This window comes from Rhineura floridana, chromosome 19 (genome assembly GCF_030035675.1).
Source record: "Rhineura floridana isolate rRhiFlo1 chromosome 19, rRhiFlo1.hap2, whole genome shotgun sequence".
NCBI lineage: Eukaryota > Metazoa > Chordata > Lepidosauria > Squamata > Rhineuridae > Rhineura > Rhineura floridana.
In genome coordinates, this window is record NC_084498.1 from 4,472,760 (window position 1) to 4,497,783 (window position 25,024).

The 25,024-nt window shown below is 45.9% G+C and overlaps 1 protein-coding gene across 6 annotated transcripts in view; it reads left to right on the forward strand.

Moving 5' to 3' along the window:
* Positions 1 to 25,024, forward strand: part of HECTD4 (HECT domain E3 ubiquitin protein ligase 4) — a 151,461-nt gene that overhangs the window by 105,216 nt on the left and 21,221 nt on the right. For 3 of the 6 annotated variants that reach the window (XM_061603389.1, XM_061603390.1, XM_061603392.1), the window contains exons 40-57: positions 584 to 719; positions 2,553 to 2,735; positions 2,942 to 3,112; positions 3,836 to 4,005; positions 6,514 to 6,629; positions 7,618 to 7,721; positions 7,911 to 8,093; positions 8,233 to 8,381; positions 10,442 to 10,521; positions 10,630 to 10,793; positions 11,775 to 12,012; positions 13,523 to 13,659; positions 14,521 to 14,647; positions 14,940 to 15,077; positions 15,698 to 15,834; positions 15,941 to 16,101; positions 24,362 to 24,543; positions 24,741 to 24,946. In XM_061603389.1, coding sequence (XP_061459373.1) covers positions 584 to 719; positions 2,553 to 2,735; positions 2,942 to 3,112; positions 3,836 to 4,005; positions 6,514 to 6,629; positions 7,618 to 7,721; positions 7,911 to 8,093; positions 8,233 to 8,381; positions 10,442 to 10,521; positions 10,630 to 10,793; positions 11,775 to 12,012; positions 13,523 to 13,659; positions 14,521 to 14,647; positions 14,940 to 15,077; positions 15,698 to 15,834; positions 15,941 to 16,101; positions 24,362 to 24,543; positions 24,741 to 24,946 — 2,782 coding nt within the window. The remainder of the gene's footprint in view (positions 1 to 583; positions 720 to 2,552; positions 2,736 to 2,941; positions 3,113 to 3,835; positions 4,006 to 6,513; positions 6,630 to 7,617; positions 7,722 to 7,910; positions 8,094 to 8,232; positions 8,382 to 10,441; positions 10,522 to 10,629; positions 10,794 to 11,774; positions 12,013 to 13,522; positions 13,660 to 14,520; positions 14,648 to 14,939; positions 15,078 to 15,697; positions 15,835 to 15,940; positions 16,102 to 24,361; positions 24,544 to 24,740; positions 24,947 to 25,024) is intronic. The other 3 variants (XM_061603393.1, XM_061603394.1, XM_061603395.1) reach the window with 1 other exon arrangement.

Below are 25,024 nucleotides of genomic sequence, written 5' to 3' on the forward strand. Positions count from 1 at the left end.
ACGTCACTCTGACCCACAGTTAGTTTCCCTGTAGATGAGGGATGGGGGACCTCTTTCAGCCCAAGGATCACAATTCCTTGTAGGCAACCTTCCGGCAGCTGCATGCCAGTCATGGCTGGGGATAGAGGGAAAAACAGGCAGAACAACAGATGTGTCTTAGCTTTGTACAAGTGGGCTATATTTCACCCATGCAGAAGTCAAAGGTTTCTAACATTTTTGGGTTTCTGACACCCGCACGTTTTCCCATCCTCCATCTGTGCAAGCATGATCACTGTTCAAGGATACGTTCCTGCAAGGCAAATGCAACTCAGGAGGGTGTGGAGTAGGGGCTGGTAAAAGGCTTGGCCTGGTGAGATGTGTGGCCTGGGGAAGAGTCCCAAGGTCCAGGTAGAGAGGCCTGGAGGGTGTTGCTTGGGCCACTATTCTACTGGTTCTCTACTCCTGCTGTAGCAAAGATAACATGGAGCCCAAGATTTCCACAACTGTCATCCACTTTGGTTCATCATGGGTGCTCTGGGGTTTGCAGAATTCAGGGTTTCTCTCAGCCTGGCAGCCACATCATGACATCCACCTTTCTCAACAGAACTGACCCTGTGCGACCCTTCATCAGTGGCCACGTAGCAAACAGCATGGCAGCGGAGGTGATTGCTTTGCTCCACAGTTTGCTCATGGCGCCAGAATCCAATGCAGCTCAGATATGGACGACCACAGCTGAAAAGGTAAGCCAGGGGATAGTTCTTAGCCCAACGGATGCGCACATGAAAGCTGGGGAGTCGTTTGCCAAATCTTAAACATGAGCCTCTTTCGTAAGCATTAAAATATTTTGTTACCTGGAATTCAGTCAGAAGGAATCAATTATAATTATGTATAAATGGGACCTGCTACAAGATAATGCAGTGAACCCTCACCGTGTGCTTTCTGGTCAAGGATTTAGTCAGCCATGCCCTCCTCCAGGATACTGCACGTTGTCAGGGGCTCAAGCTGGCCATGTCCACACACCCCTACCCCATATTTTTCCTTTCCTATAGGCAAAACGTTCCATGGCTTATGGAGGTGTTCAGTTTGTCGTCACTTCTTTTATTTTACAAATTAACGTACTGTTGCAAACCTAGGGAGCCCCCTCCAAAAAAGTGTGTAGAAATTATTAGCTTATGTCAGGGTGGCCCTATTTTGCTTCAGAACTGAACCACCTAAGTTTGCTGAGAGGGAGTGATAAACATTTGTTGTTGTTATTATGTGCCTTCAACATATTAGTCATTTATTTGGTAAACAGAACCCAAAGCAATGTACAAAAAACATAAATTATCACAAACAAAAATAACAATTTTAAAATAAAATACCGAGAGACTAAAATAGCAACAGTTGAATCAAATAAAAGCACCACTATTTATTTATTTATTTATCCATCCATCCCTCCTGCCCTTCCTCCTGAAGGGTCCCAGGGCTGCAGTCATATCAACAAAAACAACTAACAAGAAAAAGAAAAGCATTCTAAAAACATCATAAAACACAGTCATAGTTAAAACCATTTTAAAACACCTTCACAATTTAGCAACATTCTTTCATCAGTGATCTTCAGGTTGCCATTAACAGTCCCCTTCAGCCAGTGAATGAAACAATCAATCAGTATAATGCAATCTAGTAACATGTAGTTGTTTAATTCTTACTGGACCTTTTTATTTTTATTTTATTTTAAAGTGTTACCACCTGTCCAATACTGTCCTGTTCAGAGTGGGATCCACAAGGATGAGACGCAGGTGTAATTAATTCTTGTTTTATTAGAGTAATGGATACATCAAAAGCAGTACGTTTCATAGAGAGCACTAAATTAACTCACAAGAATTCCCTAGCTGCACTCTAGACATGCTCTGCAACGTATAAAGAAAGTTGACTCAGCAGCTCCTCCCCTGGAGCTGCAGGTTTAAGTAGGGAAAGTCCTTGATCTTAATCTCTGACTCCTTCTCAAGTCCTGCCTCTGACCTGTCTGTTTCTCGCGACAATTAGTGCGGGGTGATGGGGGGCGGGCGTCCAATGGCTCGTCCGAAAGGGCCTTGGCAACAGGCTCGATGTCAGGGGGAAGTTGCTCTCCTGGCGCCTCCCGAGAACCGCTAGGCAGAGGGGGAGGGAGCACGCCCTCTGGAGCAACTTCCAACGGCTCCTCGTCTTGGTCTGGGGTGGGGCACACCCTTATTCAGAGAGAGTGCCATCCGTGGGAACTGACCCTGGCTCCAACTCACTCCCACATCCCCTATCCTGCAGAGACTTGACAACTCCTGGATCTACTGCTCCTTCTGACAGCTGGGGACCCTGAAACTCATGCCTTCCCCCTTCCTGGCCCCCATGGAGGAGCTGAGGCCCAACAAATACCCTCTGGAAAAAACAAGTTAAAAAGCTATATAAAATAATTTCCTGTAGGAGTTGTGGTTTTCGGGCTGCATCTGCATAGAATCTGGCCAAGTCCCTCTATACCTAGCTAATTGTATATTTAAATATAAATATGTATTTTTATATTTATAACAGTAAAGTGTCTGTGTGTGTAAACTCCCCCTTAGGTTCTGTCACGTGCTCTGATGTATATTCCTCAGCTGGGAAAATATGCAGAGAGCATTCTGGAAAATGGCAGCAGCAGCGGAAGGAAACTTGCCAAGCTTCAAAGGATCGCTCGCCAGGCAGTAGCTGCTTTGTGCGCTCTCGGTGGCTTCAAAGAGACCATCAAAATTGGCTCTGAAGTACAGGTGACTGGCCAGGTTCCCATTTATTTCTCCCCCCCCCTTCCAAACCTTGCATTTGAGGATATAAAACATTGCTGTTCTTTTTATTACGGCTGCACTATCTCTCTGTCCAGCGTGTTAGGTTTGTTGCTCTGTCCGTGTTAATTATTTAAACCCATGGATAAATCTTACCTTCCTCCCTAAATATTCTCACTTTCTCTTTTTATTAGGTCTTGGGTAGGGGAATAGCAGGAAGCATTGGAGTGGTGGCATCTATTAATGAACAGGAAGGTATTGCAACGGTCAAATTTTCGCCTACCAGTATAGACTGTAGAAAGACTTCCCAAGCGTCAGACATTTTAACTATTCCATTATCTAGGCTCTGTGTTCCAAGATCGGAGGTAAGGTCACATTAATATCCAGCACTGAGTGTAATAGTGAAGCCTTGTAAATAAGCCCACAAAAGTTACTGGTCTGCAATTTTATTTTACTAGCCTGCAAAAAAGCAAATAGTCTGCATTTCCAGAGAAGCCCTCCCCTCTTTGGCCATCACAGAAACATAGGATAGTAGCCTTACCTAGCTTTTTTTAAAAAAAGCCTTCTACCAAGTAGGCTGGGAGAGAAGTGACGCCTTCCCTTCCTCTATAGCCAGCACAGAAACCATGCAGGTTGCCAGAGATGGGATAGCGATCCATTCCTTTTCTGACAGCCCACTCATTCTTCTGCATAGGATGATTTGTCACCCACAGCTACTAGGCGAGTTGTTACGTACAAGGCTATAATACCGAATTGTTTAATTTAAGCTACAGTTTAAAATGTGAGCGGCTTGTTAGAGGGGCCAGTTTATAGGTTTTTGTTTTGTTTTTTAAAGCTGATGTGGGGGATTTTGGGCATTCTGTAAAGAAGGCAGTTTGAAAAGTCTGTTCTAACGAAAGATAATGTCAGTCATTGAGAATTTGTGGCTATCTTGCCTTTTTCTTCTTGGTTTGTAACTTTTGAAATAGCGCTGCATGTTTTTGTGATGATGTAAAAATGAGACTATATAACTCCAGGTAATTCCCTCGTTTCCTAGAAACTAACGACTTGAATTTAACTTTTTACCGTGCCCCCTCCACTACCATCAGGCATTGCCTCTCCATAAACTGTCCATTACTGAGAAGGTAGTACAGGCAGTCCAGTCCATGTTGCTTCCTCAGGAGGGAAGTCTCTCTATTCATACCTCACTTCCTGCAACAGGAGATGGCTCAACTCCAGTAATGGCAGTGGTCCGACTCCTTGCTGAAATTAGAACCAGGTGAGTGGTGGTGGTGGTTCTGGTAGTATTTGAAATACGGTTGGGAGGCAGATCCCAAGGATGCCTGGGTGCTTTGCTAGGTGGGCCGATGATGGCAGCTCAACGAGTGCAGTTGACACAGTTTGTAGACAGATAGAATATAAAAGACAGAACTCATGGTGGGTCCCTTAGCTGTGGGGCAAGCTCAGTTTCCTCCCAACTTGCGTAGATGCATACCAGTGCCAAGATGCATACCAGTGCATCAAATGCTGTCTCGGCTGCCAGTCTGGCTACTCCCTATGGAGTTCACTCTGCCTCTTTGCTGTTAAAATTTTCAAAGTTAATTCATGACTTTGGTTTTTAATTGTAAGTTGCTTTGGGTAGGCAAATTTGCCCAGAGAAGCAGATTAAAATATTTTAAATAAATATATTTTATTTTTTATTATATTTTAAAATGCAAAACTGCTCTGTGGAAGAGAGTTGTTTGGTGACATTGTGGGGGGCAGCCAATCAATACCATGCGCTGCTTCAGACTTGCCAAAACAGATTTTTCACAGCTCCATTCTATAGAGGAAAAGTACCTCTGACCTGAGCATAGCAAGGACACTTCCAGATTAGCCCACTACTCTAAATATGTTATGTCTGTCTTTATTCTTAAATCAGTGGATGGCAATTATATTTGCTGTATAAGGTAGATGGCTATATTGAAAGGGCTTAGGTCACTTCCAGACAAGCTGTTTATTGAGCACTCATCCTAATTCATTTGTAGGGAGGTTATATGATGTGATGTCAAGCAATTGTTATCCCACATTTTCTGTTGCAAATTTCCCATTTCCTTACTGCCCAAAAAATCTAATGGGGAGGAGCAGGTTTGCTGTGCAAGAGTTCCAAATCCACTTTCTTTGTGCAACCTAATTTTCCCTATATGGCATTGAATCCCGCCTACAAAACAGCAACAGTCTGGAAGTGCCCTAATGTGGGACAGACAATGCATGTACATTTGAGGTGTGCTTTCCTATTATTTAGTAAACAGCAGTATCTTAACCTAGCTTGTTTGTGAAACAAAAGCTCCTTGACCTACAGAAAGGTGCTAGTTGCTTAATAATGTAAAGCAATAATAATGTAGGGGAGCTTCAGCAGCCATAGCCTACTTGCCATAGTGAACAAGCATTGCTTGGGTTCCTTGTAGGTGTTCACCCAGCTGCGTAGTGGTTGCTTACCCAACCAATCTGTCTGGGGCCCGATCCTGTGGCTGTTTGTCACAGGCCTGGAGGAATATATGCGTTGCTAATACCTGTCCCCAGCCATGTGTTTATTTAAACATACTTCTTGTTGTGGGTAAAAAGTCCCTGGGCTTCTGGAAGAGCATCCTAAAGGGTGCTTTAGTCATTGACTAATAGAGCAACTGACCCCCAAGTCTCAACTCTGGTGCTTAATAGCTGTGTCAGGTTGTTGTGACTGAAATGCCTAGATCAAGTTTATTCAAGTGGAAACACTTTCTGGGGTTTGGACACAGTGATAATATGTCTGGCTTGAGGACAAAAACTATGAGTGTATTGCACTCTAAGGCCTGTGCAAACATAATGCTTAAACCTGGTTAAGATCCCAGGCTTCTAAGGAAATCTTGGTTTAGTTTGCCATGCTAAGTTCCTGGAGGACATGTAGAAGGAAAAACCAGTGAGACCTGCTTCTCACATTGCAAGCAAAGAGGCTGGGGAGACCAGGAACTGCCTTAACCGTGGTATTACTTCAGTGCATAAGTATCACTTCACTGTACATTTGCAGAGCTACCTCAAAACATGGTTACATATATCCTGGTTTGCAGCTTTTCTTGAGTATTCATGTAGTATACATGTGGGCTTCCCATAGGCATCTGGCTGGCTACAGTGGGGAAAGGATGCTGGACTAGATGGACCTTTAGTCTGGTACAGCAGGACTCTTCTTATATGTTCAGACATGATGCTTAACCGTGGTTAAGGAAAAGAAAACATGGTTAAGGGTTAGGTTTGCACAAGGGTCTAAGAATATACAAGTTATAGACAATTGTTACAATTGTTTGCCAGTGTGGTGTAGTGGTTAAGGTGATGGACTACGACCTGGGAGACCAGGGTTCGAATCCCCACATAGCCATGAAGCTCACTGGGTGACCTTGGACCAGTACTGCCTCTCAGCCTCAGAGGGAGGCAATATCCATAGGGTGGCCGTAAGTCGGAATCGACTTGAAGGCAATACATTTACATTTACACAGCGATACGGCTGTGGTTGGAATGGTTGATATGAAGAGGTTTATTCCAGGTGTGAACTTGGCATACCTCGTCATGCTGGTCGTATTTTCTAGAAACTCATTACTCAGGCCTTTTTAATGAGACCTAAAAAGCAACTAAAACTTAATTAGCAAGCAAGGGATTATTTCCCCTTGGATGTTTGTTTCTGGAAGCAATGTGAGAATGTGTAACCCCAAGTATATTCTGGCAAGATTTTAAAATGCTTGTTGTTCACCTTTTATCCCCTCCTTCCTGTCCCCCCAAGAGCATGCCTGGTGATGGCACAGTTGTTGGAGGACAGTTCCTTCTGTGAAGAATTCATCCAGCAGTGCCCAGCTGCTGTGGAAGTCCTTAACCTTGTGGCCCAGGAGTGCAGCCCTGGTAGGAGCTCAGTCTTATTTTGCAGAACTTCACCTAGTAATGAGTTTGGTCAGTGTTTAAGAACAGGGAGACAATAAGGTGTGTGCTTATGCTGTGGCTTGCCACTGATGTTTGGATTGAAATAAGGTTGGCGGCTAGGCATGACCTGTTTGGAGCAGAGCAGTGGGGCAAGTAGCAACATTCTCATCTTGAAATGGTCCTCCTTATTTGTTTGCCATAAACATCTGTGTTTGAAAACCTCCAATATCTGTGCAGTCTGTTGTGAGGGAAGAAGAAACGATGTCAGAGAGCAAGTCACTGGAATACCCTGAGCCACATCTGAGAGCTTCTCCTTTCTACAGCCTGCTGGGGCTAAGTGTGGTATATTGGATAGTCAGCCACGATGCTCAGCATTTATTTGTGTATTTATTTATTACATTTATATACCGCCCCATAGCTGAAGCTCTCTGGGCAGTTTATAGCAATTAAAAACAATAAAAACAAATATACAAATTTTAAAACAGAAAAAACAATTTAAAAACAATTAAAAACTATTTAAAAACACATGCTAAAATGCCTGGGTGAAGAGGAAAGTCTTGACCTGGCACCAAAAAGATAACAGTGTTGGTGCCAGGCGCAAGTAGGTGATCTTGACCCAGTTTCTTACACTAAAACAACCTCACAGGGAGACTGTGAAGATACAGTGGGGTATAAGAACCATCCTTGAAGGAAGGGAAAGATAAAACTGAAATGAGTAAACTTTTGCTAATTCTGTAATAGAGGTACTTATGTTCACACTGCTTCTGAAAAAAAGAGGTTAAAATGCAATCCAGGAGGCCTTAGAAAAGTTAGCATTTATTTATTTATTTATATCCCACCCTTCCTCCCAGCAGGAGCCCAGGGTGGCAAACAGAAGGGCTAAGAACACATCAAAACATCATGAAATAGTAGCACCACTATAATCTTAAGATCTGACAGGCATGTTGTTGCTGGATTTGTTATCTTCTAGGGGAGCGGCTCCTTGTTGTGGAAGTGCAGTGTGAAAGGTTACGGATGCTGTATCGTGATAGCGCTCGCCCACCCCCACCCCCACTCCAGGCAGACCGAAGGCAGGTAAATATCTAAGCACGGCCTTCACCCGCCTCCTCCTTAAACTGCTTGTGTGCCTGAGGGAAGCCGATGTTGAGTCATGATAACATGTATCATGCCCCACACTATCTCCAGTCTCCTGCTCAGTGTACTTTGGATTTTGCAGGCCCAAAATCCAATTTACACACAACAGTTATATGTAATTAAATGCAGGCCCTTCTCTTCTTGGTTCAGCCCAAGGAAATCACCTGGAGCCCTTCTAGGGTCTTCCCACCCGTGAGAGCCTGCATGTTCTCCTCACATCTTACAGCAGTGACCTTCCTTGCGGATCCCAGCGCAGGTGGAGGACTTCCTCGTGGCACTTTCATTTATGCCACATCACCACTTCCGGTACAGGTGAGAATTCACAATGGATATATGTGCATATGCAGTCGTGCTCATGCATGCACAAATAGCGATTCAGAAGGTGTTGGAAAGCACCTTTTCCTCTGGATTGATCTATGCATAAGTGTGTGTGCTTTGTTCTTTTCCCCAGGCACCATCCTTTTATTGGGAGATTGAGATAGTGTCCTATGGAGATACAGATGACGACACAGGGCCCATTGTTTCCTTTGGCTTTGCCACTGAAGCAGAAAAGCGTGATGGAGCATGGACCAACCCTGTGGGCACCTGCCTCTTCCATAAGTAGGTTGCAAATACATTTGCTATGAAACGACCCTAATTTCAATATCTGCTGTAGGAGAATTAGGCTGCATTAACAGGCTGTGGGCTGCATTAACAGAAATATAGTTTCCAAATCACGTGAAGTATTAGTTCCCCTCTATTCAGCACTGGTTAGGCCTCATCTTGAATACTGCGTCCAGTTCTGGTCTCCGCACTTCAAGAAGGATGCAGACAAACTGGAAGGGGGTCAGAGGAGGGCAACAAAGATGATCAGGGGACTGAAAACAAAGCCCTATGAGGAGAGACTGAAAGAACTGGGCATGTTTAGCCTTGAGAAGAGAAGACTGAGGGGAGATATGATAGCACTCTTCAAGTACATGAAAGGTTGTCACATAGAGGAGGGCTGGGATCTCTTTTTGATCGTCCCAGAGTGCAGGACACGGAATAATGGGCTCAAGTTGCAGGAAGCCAGATTTCGACTGGACATCAGGAAAAACTTCCTAACTGTTAGAGCCATACGACAATGGAACCAATTACCTAGAGAGGTAGTGGGCTCTCCGAGACTGGAGGCATTCAAGAGGCAGCTGGACAGCCATCTGTCGGGAATGCTTTGATTTGGATGCCTGCATTGAGCAGGGGGTTGGACTCGATGGCCTTATAGGCCCCTTCCAACTCTACTATTCTATGATTCTATGAATTTCAGCATCTCAAGAACAGGCAACTTTTCATTTCTGTACAAGGGTCCCAAAGTGAGATGTACTGTATAACAAGGTGGATGTAGCCGATACCAGCTGTGTTGGTGGGACGGCAGGCCTTTGAATTGCACAGAAGCTTTTCCCACTCCCTTCAGGGGCTGTCCTTCGCCACTGGGCTGTGCCTCTTCCCATAATGACGAAGGCACTTAGCTATTCATATGTATAGTGCTTTACAAAGAGGACAAATTCATTCTCCAAGGAGCTAACAATCTAAACTTCAACTCAGGACAGTTGATGGAGGATAGGAAGGGGAATTGAAAGTAAAGCTAAACATGGGAAGAATGTGCTATTGTTTCAGTCTCATATACTGAGCCTTAGGTTGCTTCCACAAGACCTGACTCTTAATCATTCAGCCCAATTTGTTTTGTACGAAGTTTGCTGGGGAGCTTATGCAACACTGCATGAAGCAATTATTGTCCTACACGTTCCAGTGCATTTTCCAGTTGCTCTTCTCAACACAAAGTCCAATTTTTTGAAGGGGGAGGGAAGCAGGTTGCGCAAAACTGCTGAGTCAACTTTAATTGTACAGCCTAAATTTGCCAGTATTTGACTGAATCCCCCCAATAAGCAACAGTCTGGAAGCATCCTTAGTTACAGCAGAGCCTGGGGAACCAAGTAGATATGCCAAAGGCGTCATCGGAAAGATGGATTTTGAGGAAGTGTTTGAAGAGGGAGAGAATGTGGCATCGCACCAGTATTTGGGAAGTCTTGGGCTAAGGGGCAGCAAGGGAGGAGGGATGGAGTTGTTTGAGAGAGCAGGAGATTTTCATATGGCTGAGGATGGGGCATTATTGCTGAGACCTGTCTGAGCCTTGATGCCAAGAGGGAGCGGCATGTAAGAGTTCTGCTCCAATCTGCCTGTCTGTCTTCAGGCGTGAGACAGTGTGTGCTAATGTGGTTTTGGATACTGGAGCCTCAGAAGAGAGAGAAGTCCTTTTTTATACAACCTTAGGGCATGGTACATCTTCCCACGTATCTTCATCTGTCTGTCTCCCTGGTGAAAAGAGGTTTTCATACCCTTTTCTGGAATAAAACCTCCCATATGGCAGAGGAAGATTCTGTGCAACTTGAAGGCCTGCTTCTGTAATCTTCCCAGTGTGTTAAGCATGAGGGAAAGTGCCATCTAAACCCATTGACAACTGTTATGTATGTAAACTGATTAGTTTCTTTTGGGACCTCAGCAAAGATCCTAATGCGTCCCCCCTCCAATCTTGATACGGTAAAGTGAGCACAGGTTTGTTGTAGCGTCCTTTTAGGTACTTGACAAAAGATTAAATGAACTGTTTGTCCAGTTAACACTTTGCTTCTTTCGTCACATGGTTTCAGCAATGGGCGAGCTGTTCATTACAATGGTTCCAGTTTGCTGCAGTGGAAGAGCGTGAGACTGGATGTGACCCTCTCTCCTGGTACGTCTCCTTTGGCTGGGCTGACCCTGCACACATCTTCTGAGAGCCCTGTTGGCAGTGGCAGAAAGATACCTCCTTTTCTCTTTTAACCCTTTGCCTTTCTTCTAGGTGATGTTGCAGGCATTGGTTGGGAAAGGGCAAAAGGCACCCCACCTCCTCCAGGGCAGCCAGCCAAAGGCAGAGTGTATTTTACATACTGTGGACAGCGGTTGGGGCCGTATCTGGAGGACGTCTCCGGGGGAATGTGGCCAGTCGTCCATATCCAGAAGAAGGCAGGTTAAACACCATCCCATTCTCCTAGAGGAGTTAAACAGAGCATGGCCCCAGATCCTGTTTTAAGTCCAGGCCTTTAGACATGTGAAGCAACAATTACGAAGAGTAGCTCTGTGCTTGTGCAGAGTGCCTTTCCCTCTCTCTACTGTGTAATCATAACTAGCCCATGTATATCTGAGGGAAGGGGTGAACGGCTCCAAAGTGGACTTTTTTAAGCTCTTGGCATGGGGATAGCCAACATGGTGCCTTCTAGATATTGTTGGACTCCACCTCCAATCTCTGACTGTTGGCCATGCTTGCTGAGGCTGATGGGAGTTGGAGTCCAACAGCATCTGAAGGCCGCCACGTTGGCTACCTCTATCCTGACTCTACATACAGTAACGTATTCTGAGAGGGGGAGAAAACCCTCTGTATGTAGATACATAGATAGGTATGTTTCCATAAGAGCTGACGTGAGCTTCTCAGCACTCTGCAACAGATCCAAGAGCTTGCTCCCCTTAAATTTGTCTATTATGACCTTCATTTCTTAGACAGGCTTTTTATAACAGCTGTTTTAATGCCAACCATTGGCTTCATTTTGCCCCTTCCCTTGGTCATTTTATTTGTATTATTAAAATCTTCTAACTGTATCCTGTTTCGGAGGTCCAGCATTATTGAAAAGTTGGCTGAAAATAACCTAAAGAATTAGATATAGATTTCAGTATTATTCACGGCACAATGTTGATATCTTTTCTTGTTGATATTTGGCATTTTCCCTTTTTCTAATGTGTATTTCCTTTTTGACAACAAATGGATTATCAATAGTGCCATTGTTTTTAAAAATGCTTCTTGGTTTACTGTACAGCAGAAACTGTAGTTCTGGGAAGTATTTAGTAAGCCAGACAGAGCGCATCTTCCTTTTTTAGCAAATAGTATAAAGAGTATAAAGCTGAAACAGTACACAGGATGAGCCCTTCTGATTTGTTTCCATCACCTTCTAGAATACCAAAGTCCGAGCCAATTTTGGGTCCCGCCAGTTTGCCTATGCGGAAGGCCAAGCTCACCGAAATGCTGCCGACCTCTGTGTTGACCTCGCAGAAGAAATAAGTGCCAACTTTGAAGCGTTGCCTTTTGCCATGGCATCCGATAGCGATAATGATGCAGGCACCAGCACCGCCTCTGACCCGGGGACTCATGGGCCTCCTTGCAGGATTGCTGCTGTAGCCACAGCTCAGCAACGTAATGCCCCCTTCTCTCTATTCCAAGCAACATCTTCTGCCCTCCATAGCAAAACAGCATAGAAGGGGTGTCATTAACGAATTGTATGCCAGAGGAGGGTGACTGGAGCTCTGAGTGACAATTCCGTGCATGCAATTGTATTATTATTAGTACCTCTTTTAATTCCTTAATTTGGAAGTAATTCTTTTTTTAAAAATTCTTGTTCACTTGCATGATAGCCCTAGGAAGTAAGCTGGGACTATTCTGCCTTTGCAGTGAGGATCTGTATGGCATATCTGCAGTACAGATTTCACCTGCTTTAAGTGTCATGGTTGCCCTGCACCTCTTGGGAATTGTATTTCTGTGAGAAAGTTAAGGATTTGTACCAGAGAATCCTGTAGCACCCTCACAAAACCACAGTTCCTTAGAAGGGCAGGTAATAGATGATGATGAGGAGGATGAGGAGGATGATCATGACTAGTAAGGACTGATCACTTTAGCACAGAGGCAGCCAGCCCAATGTCCTCAGGCACCATGGCACCCACAAAGGCCTCCTTAGGTGCCCCCAAGATAATCCCCAGATTCTCAGCTTTCATTTTTTAAAAAAAGTAAGTTTCTAGCATTTTTTGTACCTGAGATATGAGACAAAATGTACAGACCTCATTCTTCTCAATTTTTGTGAGAAACCTTTTCAGTGTTTCACTTTGCCCCCCCCCCCGAAAAAAATCTCTTTCTGGAAAAATTCCTGTGGATGTCTGTGTGTGAAAGAGGGAAAGATACACTTGGGGTGGGGAGGGAGAGAGAGTGGATGCATGTATGTATGAAAGATGTCTGTATGAGTGGTCTGTGGGAGAGGGAAAAATGCACTTGAACAGAGCGAAAGAGAGAAAGGAAGAGGTCTGTGTGTGTATTAGAGAGTGAGCAATGCATGTGTATCTGTGGTCTATGTGGGTGTGGTAAATATGTGCATGTGCATGAGAGAGTGCGTGTGGTGTGGCCACCTTGTATATTTGTCATGGTACTGGGAAATGCTCCCTGTTGTTACTAGACAGCAACAGCATCACTGTGGGGAAGCATGTGGAGAAATCAATATTGTGTTATCTCCACAGTCAGGACCAGCGGGACATAGATGACTTCTCATGGTAAACCTGAGGTTGTTGGGGGCAGCAATGACTGTACTCGCTCTCATTTTGTGTTAAGCCGCCGCCACCACCCATGTCAGCCATTTTGAAACTAGTGCCCTACAGGACTTCCTTAAAACTCAAAATGTGCCCACTGGTCCAAAAAGGTTGGTGACCCCTGCTTTAGCAAGCTTGGGAAGTCTTCTCAAGACCTCAGAGAGATGCTGTCATGATGGCCCCATTAACAGGACCGTGCAGGGCAGCTTCATATGTTCTGTACCTGTTTGCAGCCTCTCGTTCTTGTGTCAAAAGTGCATCAGGCAGCTTTCTTCTAAGCACAGGGTCAGATTGCATCCATCAGATACGGCGGCTGGTACAGCTTCCTTTTCCTCCTTGTTGCTTGGTTACAGAATATGACAGTGACACCTCCTGCCATTACAAGATGGAGCTGAGCTATGAAAACTTCATCACGTCAGGCCCAGACCCTCACCCCCCTCCCATTGCAGATGACGAAAGTGATGACGAAGATGAAGATGACATCCCACGGGTAAGCAAAAGGAGGCGCCTCTGTGCTGGAGGTCTTACCTGCTCACACAGTACACAGAATATTTGGGTGTTTTGATACTGCGGAAGGGACAAGTGTAGAAGCCTCTGGCTCAAAGCCAGAGGGCTTCTGCACGTGTCCCTTTCACAGGCCTCTCAAGCCTGTGTCCCCATATCCACGCACTCCCTACTGCCTTTCATATGTGCCTGTTCTTGGCAACATTGCTTGGATCCAGATTCTACACAAATAATGGACTGAAAATGACACCAACAAATGCGGCAGCTTTTCTCAAATCAAGCCAAAACCTATGATAGGTTGGGAAGGAAGAGTTTGGCAGGGCAGTCTCTCCATTTGATGTTCTCTCTCTCTCTCCTGCCCCAACCCCCACATTCACAGATTATCATCGGTGTAGCTGCCAGCAGTCTCACTGTCTGGATACCCTCAGCTTCTCAACTGCAGCTTCTTAACACTGCCTTTCTTTGTTTACCTTCTTACAGATGCCCCCTGCATCAAAACCCTGTATTTTTGCAGACCTCCTCTCTAAGAATCCTTTATCCATCTTTCCAAGGTTCACACAATGTGGGATTGGACCAAAATGTGGATCTAGATACTCTGTTTTGCAACACTGCAAATAATTTGAATTTTCTTGGATATTTAATTTTCAGAGCATGAGTGAGCTGTGTATTATTTATTGAGGCATAAGGCTCTGAAATAAATAATATGTGTTACATTTAGAAGCTCTCAGTCTACTGCCTTCAGTTAGACTCTTGAGAGTTGTTGGTTATCAGGATAGATATTATATAGCTGGATGAACTGATGGCCTTTGCTAGATTTGACAAGGGGATGCTTGGCTTCCTTTTGCAGGAGGATCACTATGCCTTATTAGTTAAAGCCTGGGAAACCAAAGTATTCCCGACAATTAGAAGACGGTTCCGTAATGAAGCAGAGAGGAAGTCTGGCTTGGATCAAATTAAAGGAGCTTTGCAGCTGGGTAAGCCTGCCAGAAATGTTTCTCTCCTGAATTTAGCACCAATTTTCAGGCCTTCTTTGTTAATACCTACACTGAGAAACTTTTGGTGTTGTGTTTATTCCTCAGTTTTCATGTGTGCTTGGATACAGACCTAAGTGGTCATGAAATGTTTTGTGCATCTACCAGAGATTCTCAGCTGTAATGGCCAGTTCATTCAGCTGTTGCCTGAGAAGTCTTGCCCACAATTATCCAAGCTTTTAACATTCAAGTGATTTCAAAGGCCCCCTTAATTGACAGTTAATCTTTGTTTCAGGAATGGTTGATATAGCCCGGCAAACGGTGGAATTTCTCTATGAGGAAAATGGGGGTATCCCTCGAGACTTGTACCTTCCCACAATTGAAGATATCAAAGATGAAGCCAATAAGTTCACCATTGATAAAGTTCGGAAAGGTACATTTTGGGATGGGGTTGTTCTTAGAGTTTAGTTTGATTATGGGTGGATTCAAGGCTTCATACTGGATGACTCTAAACAGAATGGGTGAACTGCCTCTGAAGAAGCAGGAGAAGGTCTGCTTGGACTGTGTGTTCTAAGATGACACATTTACTCTCAGTCACACACTCTCACACACCATCATCACCACTCTGAATTTGCAGTCATGAAATACTGAGCTTGGGTGTGTGAATTCCATCACACTGTGGTGATGTATGGACTAACAGAGCAGAAGGAATTTAACCGCCATCATAGTTTCACCTCAGAGTTGTCAGAGCCTCTGCTTCCCACTGCAGTTATCCCCTCATTTCATGCTGCTGCCTGTAGTCCTTGATGCCCTACAAGCACAATATGGCAAGGAGACATGGTAGCCAGGGCTCAGATTAATTATGATCACCACAAGCAACAGGCCACAGATTGGGGGAGGCACAAGTGTTAGTCTGCTCCACACACGCTGTTCCAGTTTGTATAGGCCAGACTTAATAGCTGCCTTTCTTGGCGGTGGGAGCTGTGCTTGAGAAGGCCCTGCTTCCTCTTGTTGGAGATCACAGCGTTAAGACCACCTTTCTCTCGGCTTCAGGACTCACCGTAGTCACCCGCTGCCCAGACAGTAACAACGTGGCCACCAATGCTGTGGGAACAGCCCTGCCTAAGTTTGCTATCCGCGGGATGTTGAAGACATTTGGCCTCCACGGAGTCGTTCTGGACGTTGATTCGGCAAGTTGTAGCTGTGTTTAAACTTGGCGGGGATGCCTTTGGCATTTTGGCTGTAACCTGTCACAAAGGCTCGGAAGTTGTCAGGTGATAGATTTTGTCATTTCAGGTGAATGAGCTTGTCCAGGTAGAGACTTACCTCAGAAGCGAAGGTGTCTTGGTAAGATACTGGTACCCTATTGACATGCTTGAACGCCCCCCTGCTGGCTATAGAAGGACTGCAACAAACGGGCTGGTTTCTCTGGATAATACAAACATTCAGATTCACAGGTAAATGGAGATTAGACCACTGGGGAGCTTGTGTGTGCTTTGAGACCATTCTACATCCAGTGTCTCTTGGGTTAAGTCCAATAGGTGCAGCTTTGCATAATAAGATCTTCTGAGCACCTAAAAGGAAACTGGGCAGTGTTTTATGAAGGTTTCCTCCACTAAAGTCCACCAGAGGCTCTGTTACAGTGATCTTCAATTCTTACACAACTCATGGGGTTCTTTCTGAATTAGCCACGTAATTGTGGTTAATTTCTGCTCATCCTTTTATTCATTCAAGGTTAATTGATGGTTATTCTTATTGACGGGTCTTCCTGTAACTTGGTCCCATTCAGCTGGAGAGGTTTGTCCTTCACTACTATAGATAATAAAGGAGCAGTTACTTTTCACGGGATGACTTTGTTCTGTGAATTAATGCTGTATTTTGTCCGTAGGTGCTGCTGCAGTGCTGTTTGCTGTCTTCTGGTGTAGGCTGAAGCAAACTGTGCTGCAGTGCCACCTAGTGATAGAATATAAGCAGTACAACACAACATACAGTAGGGCCCCGCTTGTTGGGGCCCCGCTTGTCAGTATTCTGCTACTACGGCAGCGCCAGTGGGGCAGTCAGCTGTAGCGCGGGGAGCTCCAGCCACCACGCTCCAGCTGACAGCGATCAGTTGGAGTGCATGAGCTCCCCACGCTCCAGCTGATCACGCGCTCCAGCTGATCAGCTCGAGCGCGCGATCAGCTGTAGCATGGGGAGCTCATGCACTCCAACTGATCGCTGTCAGCTGGAGCGCGGTGGCTGGAGCTCCCTGTGCTACAGCTGATCGCACGCTACAGCTGAGTAGGGCCCCACTTTCCAGCGGTTTTTGCTTTTCAGCAGGGGCCTGGAACAGAACCTGCCATATGAGTGGGGCCCTACTGTATTTAGAAGGCAAGAGAAGGCAAGAGAAAAAGTCCCCATATATTTCAATCCTAAATGGATGCTAACATCCTAATACAGGTAATCAAACACAGAGAGGTAACTGCATATATTACATACAACAACAGTCTGAATGCATTTTTTTAATCAGTATGAATTATTTTAAGCTCTCCTTTTGATGAGCATGCCTCTTGGGTGAGAAGTTGTTCTGGGACAGTATAAAAATATCCCTTAATAATTTGTAGTTTTGCATATGCGGTACTAGCAATAATAACAGATTGTGCTAGATGGATGCATATTTAGCTGTGGTGGCTGCTAAATTTTGTTAGAACTCTATAACTTCCCATCAATAGACTCCAAATTTGAGATGAAGTCTGCAAATACATTTTGAGGACTTGGTTTCACTGTATTGCAATTTCTTTCTTGCAGTTCTGCATACAGTATATTGGAGCTGTTGTGTAATTAATGTTTCAGTGGGAGGGATTCCAGGCATAGACTAACACACACACTCTGGACAGTGTTAAAGTACTTTGCCTGGTAAGGAGGCTCTACCACAGTTCCCTTCCTGCCTCACCCCAGGTTCAGAGAAGTTTCTCTCTTTTTGGCTTTTAACAGCATTTCTCTCTTCTGATTCATCTTTGAACTATATAAAATCCCCTTTCTCTCATGGATGACAGAGGTCTCCAAGTGGGTAATATAGCTCCTCCTACAGCCCAGAGACAGGAAACGCTTCAGCGAATATTTGCTCTTCCCCTGTCGCTGAGGCTCAGTTTTAGTTTCCTGTCTCAGCCCGGAGCACATCCTCTTGGATTCTCTCCTTATTTAGAGATAGTCTATTCCTAGCTAAAACTTTCCAGCGTTTTCTCCTTCCCTTACTGTGTATGTTTACCTTGACTTACATCTGTCTGTCTTCCATTTTTCTTTCTGTCAGTTTCACCTCAGTCCTCTGTATCTTCCCCACTTCTGCAAGAGTATTCTCTTGTCAGTTTCACTCCCTCCCTTTTCCTCTCTCTCTGAGCTATGGAAAAAGCAAAAAGATCCAAGTTGGGGAGAAAAAAGCACGGATAAGACTAAGAGCTATGTTTCCAGAAAGAAGCATCTTAAGAAAATCGGGCAATACCCAGCTGCGGCTTCGGTCAGTTCCCGATCACTGCGCTTTCCCGCCACTTTTCAGCAACGGCTGCTTACTGGCGAGGATGACCCAATGGAAGAGTCTTCTTCAAGAATCTTTTTGCACAGCTCACCAGCCTCGCACCCGGCTCTGCTAGGCAGCGGGGTAAGTCGATACAAGGATGGGCTCATTCCCCCGGCAGGGCTGCAGGAGGAGATAGCGCTGAGGCGGTTGCGCTCGCCATTTTGGATCCAAACATAGCAGCGCCTGCCATTTTGGAAGACACTACTGAATTAGCGCCTGTCATGACTGAACGGAGTACTTCTGTCCTGCTTGATATCTCGATGGCTGCTGCTGCTGAGGGAGGCATCCAGGCCACGTTAAGGGCGCGCAAACAGTGTTCTCATGCAGCCCCTCCCCATTCTCCCGATCCTCCCCGCCTCATTCTTAATATGTCGGGGCAGCTGGACTCGCTGTCTTCTGAGGACGAAGGCATCACCAGGTCAGCCCAGTGTGAAGCACCTTCCAAGCCCCGGCTAGGGAGCCCCTCCAGGAGCCTTACCCAATAATTCAGCAGCAATTACTGTCTGACCTCTTCTCTCCCGCTGTGCTGCATCAACTTAGAGAGGCCATCCTAGGGGATTTACCCACACAAGGGGGACAGGGAGCCTGAGGGTCCTTTTCCCAGCAAGGGAATACAATCGATCGCCCTTCCCTAAGGGGGCAATTAGAGCAACAGGAGCCAGACATAGCCCACTCTCCTGGTCCCCATTCTGCTGCTAAGGGCAAGACAGACGGAGGGAACTTACAGTTAATGAAAGTCACTCTGATGATGGGGGAGATGACGTTTTGGATGAAGGGGATGGGGAATGGAGTGATGGATCCGAGCTGGAGGACTTTGGCTCCGCTAGACTTTTCTGGAGGCCCATTTCCCTCCTCTGTTTCACAGAGTGTTGACTGCTTTAAACCTGAACTTAACACAGCAGCAACAGCAACAGGAGCCAGTATCTAAAAGCGCTTTGGTCCTGCCTGTCCCAAGACTGTCCACCAGGTGCATTCCTTTCCCTGCTCCTTTTAAGTCAGTAATGAAGTTGGAGTGGGACTCTCCACTTCTATGTAAGAAGGGTACTAACTATGCCAACAGATTTTATATTCTAGAACCTGAGATCATGGAACAGCAGCTGCAAATCCCAGCAGTGGACGGTCCAGTCTCTGCTTTACTGTCCAGGGCTTTCCTCCCTCGGGATGGGGATGCTCAGATGAGAGATCCCAATGAGCGAAAGATGGAGGTAGCCCTAAAAAAGACTCATGAGGCAGCTGCCCTTTCAGTAAGGGCTTCCGTTTCGGCCTCAGCGTTTGCCAGAGCAGCACTCCTTTGGGTAGAGGACCTTCTGGACGATATGTCCCTAGATCCCGTGCAAATGAGAAAATCTTTATTGAAAGTTTCTAGATCATGTACCTTTATAGTGGATGCAACTATGGATGCTTCCCAATTTTCGTGTAGAGCTATAGCAGATGAAGTGGTTGCTCGCAGACACCTTTGGCTTAATCATTGGGATGTAGATGCCCCCTCTAGGGCTAATCTGGCATCTGTGCCCTTTCTGGGTTCCAAATTATTTGGGGACACTGCATTACAGGATGTCTTAATAGAGTCTAGAGACAAAAAGAAAATTATGCCGGCTCAGAAGAGAGAGGCTCACCGTTCCTTCAGGCGTCCCTTTCAATCAATCATCAGCCCTGCCAGTCCTTTTGCGGGAGTAGATTCGGAGGCAGGAGTTGTGATTTTAGATCAGGCCGTCCCTCCTGGAACAGACAACGGTTCCAACAGAGAAGCCAGCAACCATTCTCCTACAAGGGTCCTTCAACTCAGTCACGCCAAGGGCATCAGAACCAACAGCGCTTCTGACTCACCCACCGGGTTGCCAGTAGGGAGCAGGCTAGGCCAATTCTCCCAACAGTGGCAGCAATCTACCCAGGACAAGTGGGTATTAAGAATAGTCATGCAAGGGTACAAAATAGAATTGAGAGAGTATCTGCCAGCCAGGTTCCTTCCTTCTCCCATCTCCAAGTCCGGGGTAAAACAACAGGCAGTTTCCAACGAAATTCGCCGCCTATTGAGCATTTCGGCCATAGAGGAGGTTCCTTTCAGAGAGTTCTTCTCAGGACTTTATCCTGTTTTTGGTCAAGAAGAAGGAGGGGTCCAAAATTTCTGAACCAATTTGTGATCACTCGAAAATTCTGGATGGAGACTCTATCCTCCATAAAAGAAGCACTTCAGCCCCACGACTTTCTAGCATCGGTAGACCTGAAAGATGCTTACCTGCATATACCTATCTGCCCTGCACACAGACGCCTGCTACGTATTTACTACAACGGCAACCACTTTCAGTTCAAAGCCATGCCCTTTGGTCTAGCCTCTGCCCCATGAGTCTTAACCAAGGTAATGGTGACTCTGATAGCCGTCCTTCGACTGCAGGGACTACACATATATCCCTACTTGGACGATCTCTTAATCCGGGCCGGCTCTCTTCCCCGAGCTCAAGAAGTTGTCCAGATCACTTTGGCTCATCTGAAGAATCACGGGTTTTTAATCAATTCTCAGAAGAGTCATCTCATCCCATCGCAGACCCTAGTACATCTGGGAGCATTTTTGGACACAGTGCGTCAATCCATGTCCCTCTCTTTGGAACGAATTCGAAAGATCACAGGGTTGGCCCGCATGGTGACTCGGTCTTGTTCAGTCAATCTCACGACACTGGCAAAGCTGCTCGGCATGATGGCTTCGGCCATAGGCATTACTCCCTGGGCTCGACTACACTCATGACCACTTCAATGGATGCTTCTCCGTTTCCAGAAGGAAATTGCACTATGTTCCCACCGTTATGTTCTTCTCTCACAGCAGACCAGACAATCTCTTCTATGGTGGATGGATCTACACAACCTCACAAAGGGAGTTCCTCTCCAGGAACCTCCACAATCCGTCATCAACACCGACGCGAGTCTATCAGGATGGGGAGCTCATTACCAGGGGCAGTATATCCAGGGCCGTTGGTCCTTCCAAGAGTCCAGGAAAAGCATCAACTGGTTGGAGCTCAGGGTGGCACACCTAGCCCTGCGTCACTTTGCAAGCAATATCGATTTACCAGACGTCTTGATTCGCACGGACAATACCACGACTCGGGCTCATTTGAACAAGCAAGGAGGGACCCGGTCACGAAGCCTGCATCTGGAAGCAGTGACAATGCTATCGTGGGTGGAACACCATGTCACATCAATCAAGTCAGAATACATCCAGGGCCATCTGAATGTGACGGCTGATTGGCTGAGCCGCCAGCAGTTGTTTCCTGGGGAATGGTCCCTCAACCGAGCAGTCTTTCTCTCTCTTCAATCCCAGTTCGGCGAATTCAAAGTAGACCTGTTTGCATCTGAGTTGAACCACCAGACTCGTCGCTTCTTTTCCCGCTACCTCACCCATGGGGCAGAGCAACAGGATGCTCTAGCGGCAACGTGGCCGACCGGGCTACTCTATGCATTCCCCCCAACTCCGCTGCTCTCCAGAGTATTAAAAAAGATAAGATCAGAAAGGGCTCACGTCGTGTTGGTGGCACCGTATTGGCCAAGACGTCCGTGGTTTTCAGACATCATTCAGCTGTCTGACGCCACCCATTCGACTTGTTTCATGTCCCGATCTGCTCCATCAAGGTCCTCTTCTCCATCCAGACCCACAATGGCTTCAATTGACCGCCTGGGAATTGAATGCAGCAGATTGTTAGCATCAGGCATATCCCCAGCAGTTGTGTGTACCATACTGGCATCTAGGAGGCCTTCCACCATTCGCAGCTACCAAGGTACCTGGAAGGCATTCTCAACTTGGTGCTCTAAGTCGAACATTAATCCAGAAAGAGCAGAGGTACCCGATGTGCTACGCTTTCTGCAAGACGCGTTTCAAATGGGCGTACGTCCCAATACATTGAAAAGACAAGCATCAGCCTTTTCTTCTGTTTTACAAGTCCAGGGAGCTCCCTCCTTAGCCTCTCACGAACTCGTGAAGAGCTTTCTCTGTGGAGCTACAACTCTTAGTCCACCAGTCAAACATCGTTTTCCGACGTGGAACTTGCACACAGTGCTCTCGGCGTTACAAAAACCACCATTTGAGCCTCTAAGTTCTTCATCATTAAGAATACTTTCATTCAAAATAATTTTTCTAATTGCTATAACAAACAGCGCACAGAATTTCAGAGTTGCAGGCACTCTCTGTTGACAAGCACTTGTGTGTTTTCCATAAAGATAGGGTTGTTCTACGTACTAACCCAACCTTTATACCCAAAGTTAACTCTCCTTTCCATTCTCAACAGGACATTATACTACCTTCTTTCTGTCCTCACCCTACTCATCCTCAAGAGAGGGCATGGCACTCCCTTGATGTCAGAAGGGCACTAAAATATATATATAAATAGAACTAGGCCCTTCAGGAGGTCTGACTCTTTGTTCATTTCCTTTCATCCGGCCACATTGGGACAAAAGGTGTCTGTGGCGACTTTGGCACGATGGATTAAGGCTTGTATATCCTTGGCCTACGAAACACTTCATTTGACCTCTCCTTTACACATCACGGCACATTCCACCAGATCGGTGGCTACATCGGCGGCATTTTCCACAAATGCTCCAATAGCCAATATTTGTAGAGCGGCCACCTGGTCCTCTCCTACCACGTTCACAAGGCACTACAAGATAGACCTATACGCCTCAGCCGAGGCTTCATTTGGACGCAGGGTCCTGCAACAGGTCCTGCCTTCATCTATCCCACCCTAGGTCTGCAGCTTTGTTACGTCCCACTTGGAGACCTCTGTCATCTATGAGAGAAGGAACAGTTTGTTCTTACCGTAAACAGTGTTTCTTCATGGATGACATGAGGTCTCCAAGGCCCACCCACTCTATAATTAAGGGTTGGGAGTGCGTCAAGGAGTGCCATGAGTTCTGTATCATTTAGTTCGCACCAGCTAACATTGGTTGGTTTGTTTAACTAATTCTGAGCACGTTGCTCACATTCTGTCTGTTATACTGTTCATTTTTATTTATTCGCTGAGGCTGATGTCAAAGCTAGCCAAGAAAAGAAAACTGAGCCTCAGCAACAGGGGAGGAGCAAAAATTCGCTGAAGCGTTTCCTGTCTCTGGGCTGTAGGAGGAGCTATATTAACCACTTGGAGACCTCGTGTCATCCATGAAGAAACACCGTTTACGGTAAGAACAAACTGTTCCTTCTCTCTCTTAGTTCTCCCTCTGATCCTCTCTTCTCTCAATCTCATAAAAGCACTGCTGTCCCAACTACTGATTTAGGCAGCTGACATCTGAGTGGAAAGGCCCTGATCAAACTTGGCTGTTAGGATCATGCTTGTTCCTTTCAGAAGATTTCTAAGGCCACCCTTACTAGGTGGATCAATACATTGGATTATGGGGTGCAGCATTTACCAGCGCCACTTAAGGTCACAGCGCATTCCACCAGTGTGGCAGTTCTATATTCTGCCGCTGTGGCCTTCTCCATTAATGCTCCCTTAACTGGGATTTGCAGGGCTGAAGCCTGGTCATTACCAAATACCTTTATCAGGCATGATAAGATGGATTCTTACGCCTTGGCCAAGACAAGATTCAGGAGATGAGTGCTACAGCAAGTACTGCTACTGTCTTAATGGCCAGCTGCCTCCAGCTCTCCCGGCAGAGGGGGTAGGCTTGGGTAAGTCCCCTGTCAGGATGCCTCCCTTCCACGGGGAAAGGAACATTGGCCACTTACTGTGACTCTCCTTTCTGGTCCAGTGTGAGGGAGGCATCAGCCAGCCCTGCCCTCCTCCAGGTTTCCTGTTGGCGCTCAGAGGCTCTTGCTTCGTTCATCCATATATGTTGGGTGTTCCTGGAGGAAGCTCCTTTTTTTCTGTTAGCCAGTTTCTTCATCCACACACTTTGTGTTTGGCTCAGTGAAGCCTCCTGACCAGGCAAAGTACTTCAGCTTGGTGTCACAGGATCCTGCCTCTCTACTCTAGAGAGTTGGCCCATGTCTGGATGCCTCCTTCATACCGGACCAGAAAGGTCTTCAAAGTAAGCAACCAGCATCACTAATTTATAATCCTGAGTTTTGTTAGAGTTCAAATAAATTTGAACTGAACAGTTGGGCGAGACAAAATACTCTGTGTTAGCGATGCTGTTGTTTTTTAAGTACTTTGAAATATGCGATTTCTTTATTTCTCCTTTGACAGAGAACTTTTACGATGTGAAGCTGCACTTGCTCGGCTGTACTGCCGCATGGCTCTGCTCAATATTTTTGCCCCTAAATCTCCTCACATGTTTACTCGTCTGTTTCACATCTCTGCCATTCGGGACATCACTCTGGAGCACCTCCAGCTGCTATCCAACCAGCTTCTTGCACCACCTCTTCCTGGTAAAATGGCGCTTTTAAAAACAAATACAGTAGTGTTAACCTTATCCATAAGTGAGAGGCAGAGTGTTCACTTATGCTTGTTTGTTTAATCAGTTCAGTGTTTGTAGCTGTTGAGCTTTAGCTGTGGACGAGTGATCAGTTTGTCCCGATAAGAGAAAATGGGCATTCAGAGTCTCTCTTTTTTCGTAATGTGGCAGATGGAACAATCAGCTCCAGCTCCATCCTCCTGGCCCAGTCCCTCCAGCACTGCATACATTCCCAGAACTGCTCAGCCACAGACCTCTTCTACCAGGGCAGCTCCCAAACTATCCAGGAGTGGCTCACAGTTGCCATCGCTCGGACTCTGCATCAGGGAGAGGACAGCCTGCTTGAACTGACAAAGCAGATCTGTTCCTTCCTACAGGTACGTTTTTTTAGAAAAAACAAATTCTGATTCATAAAAAGCATCCTCAGAGCTATTTGGGCCTCTCTTTCCCTGATT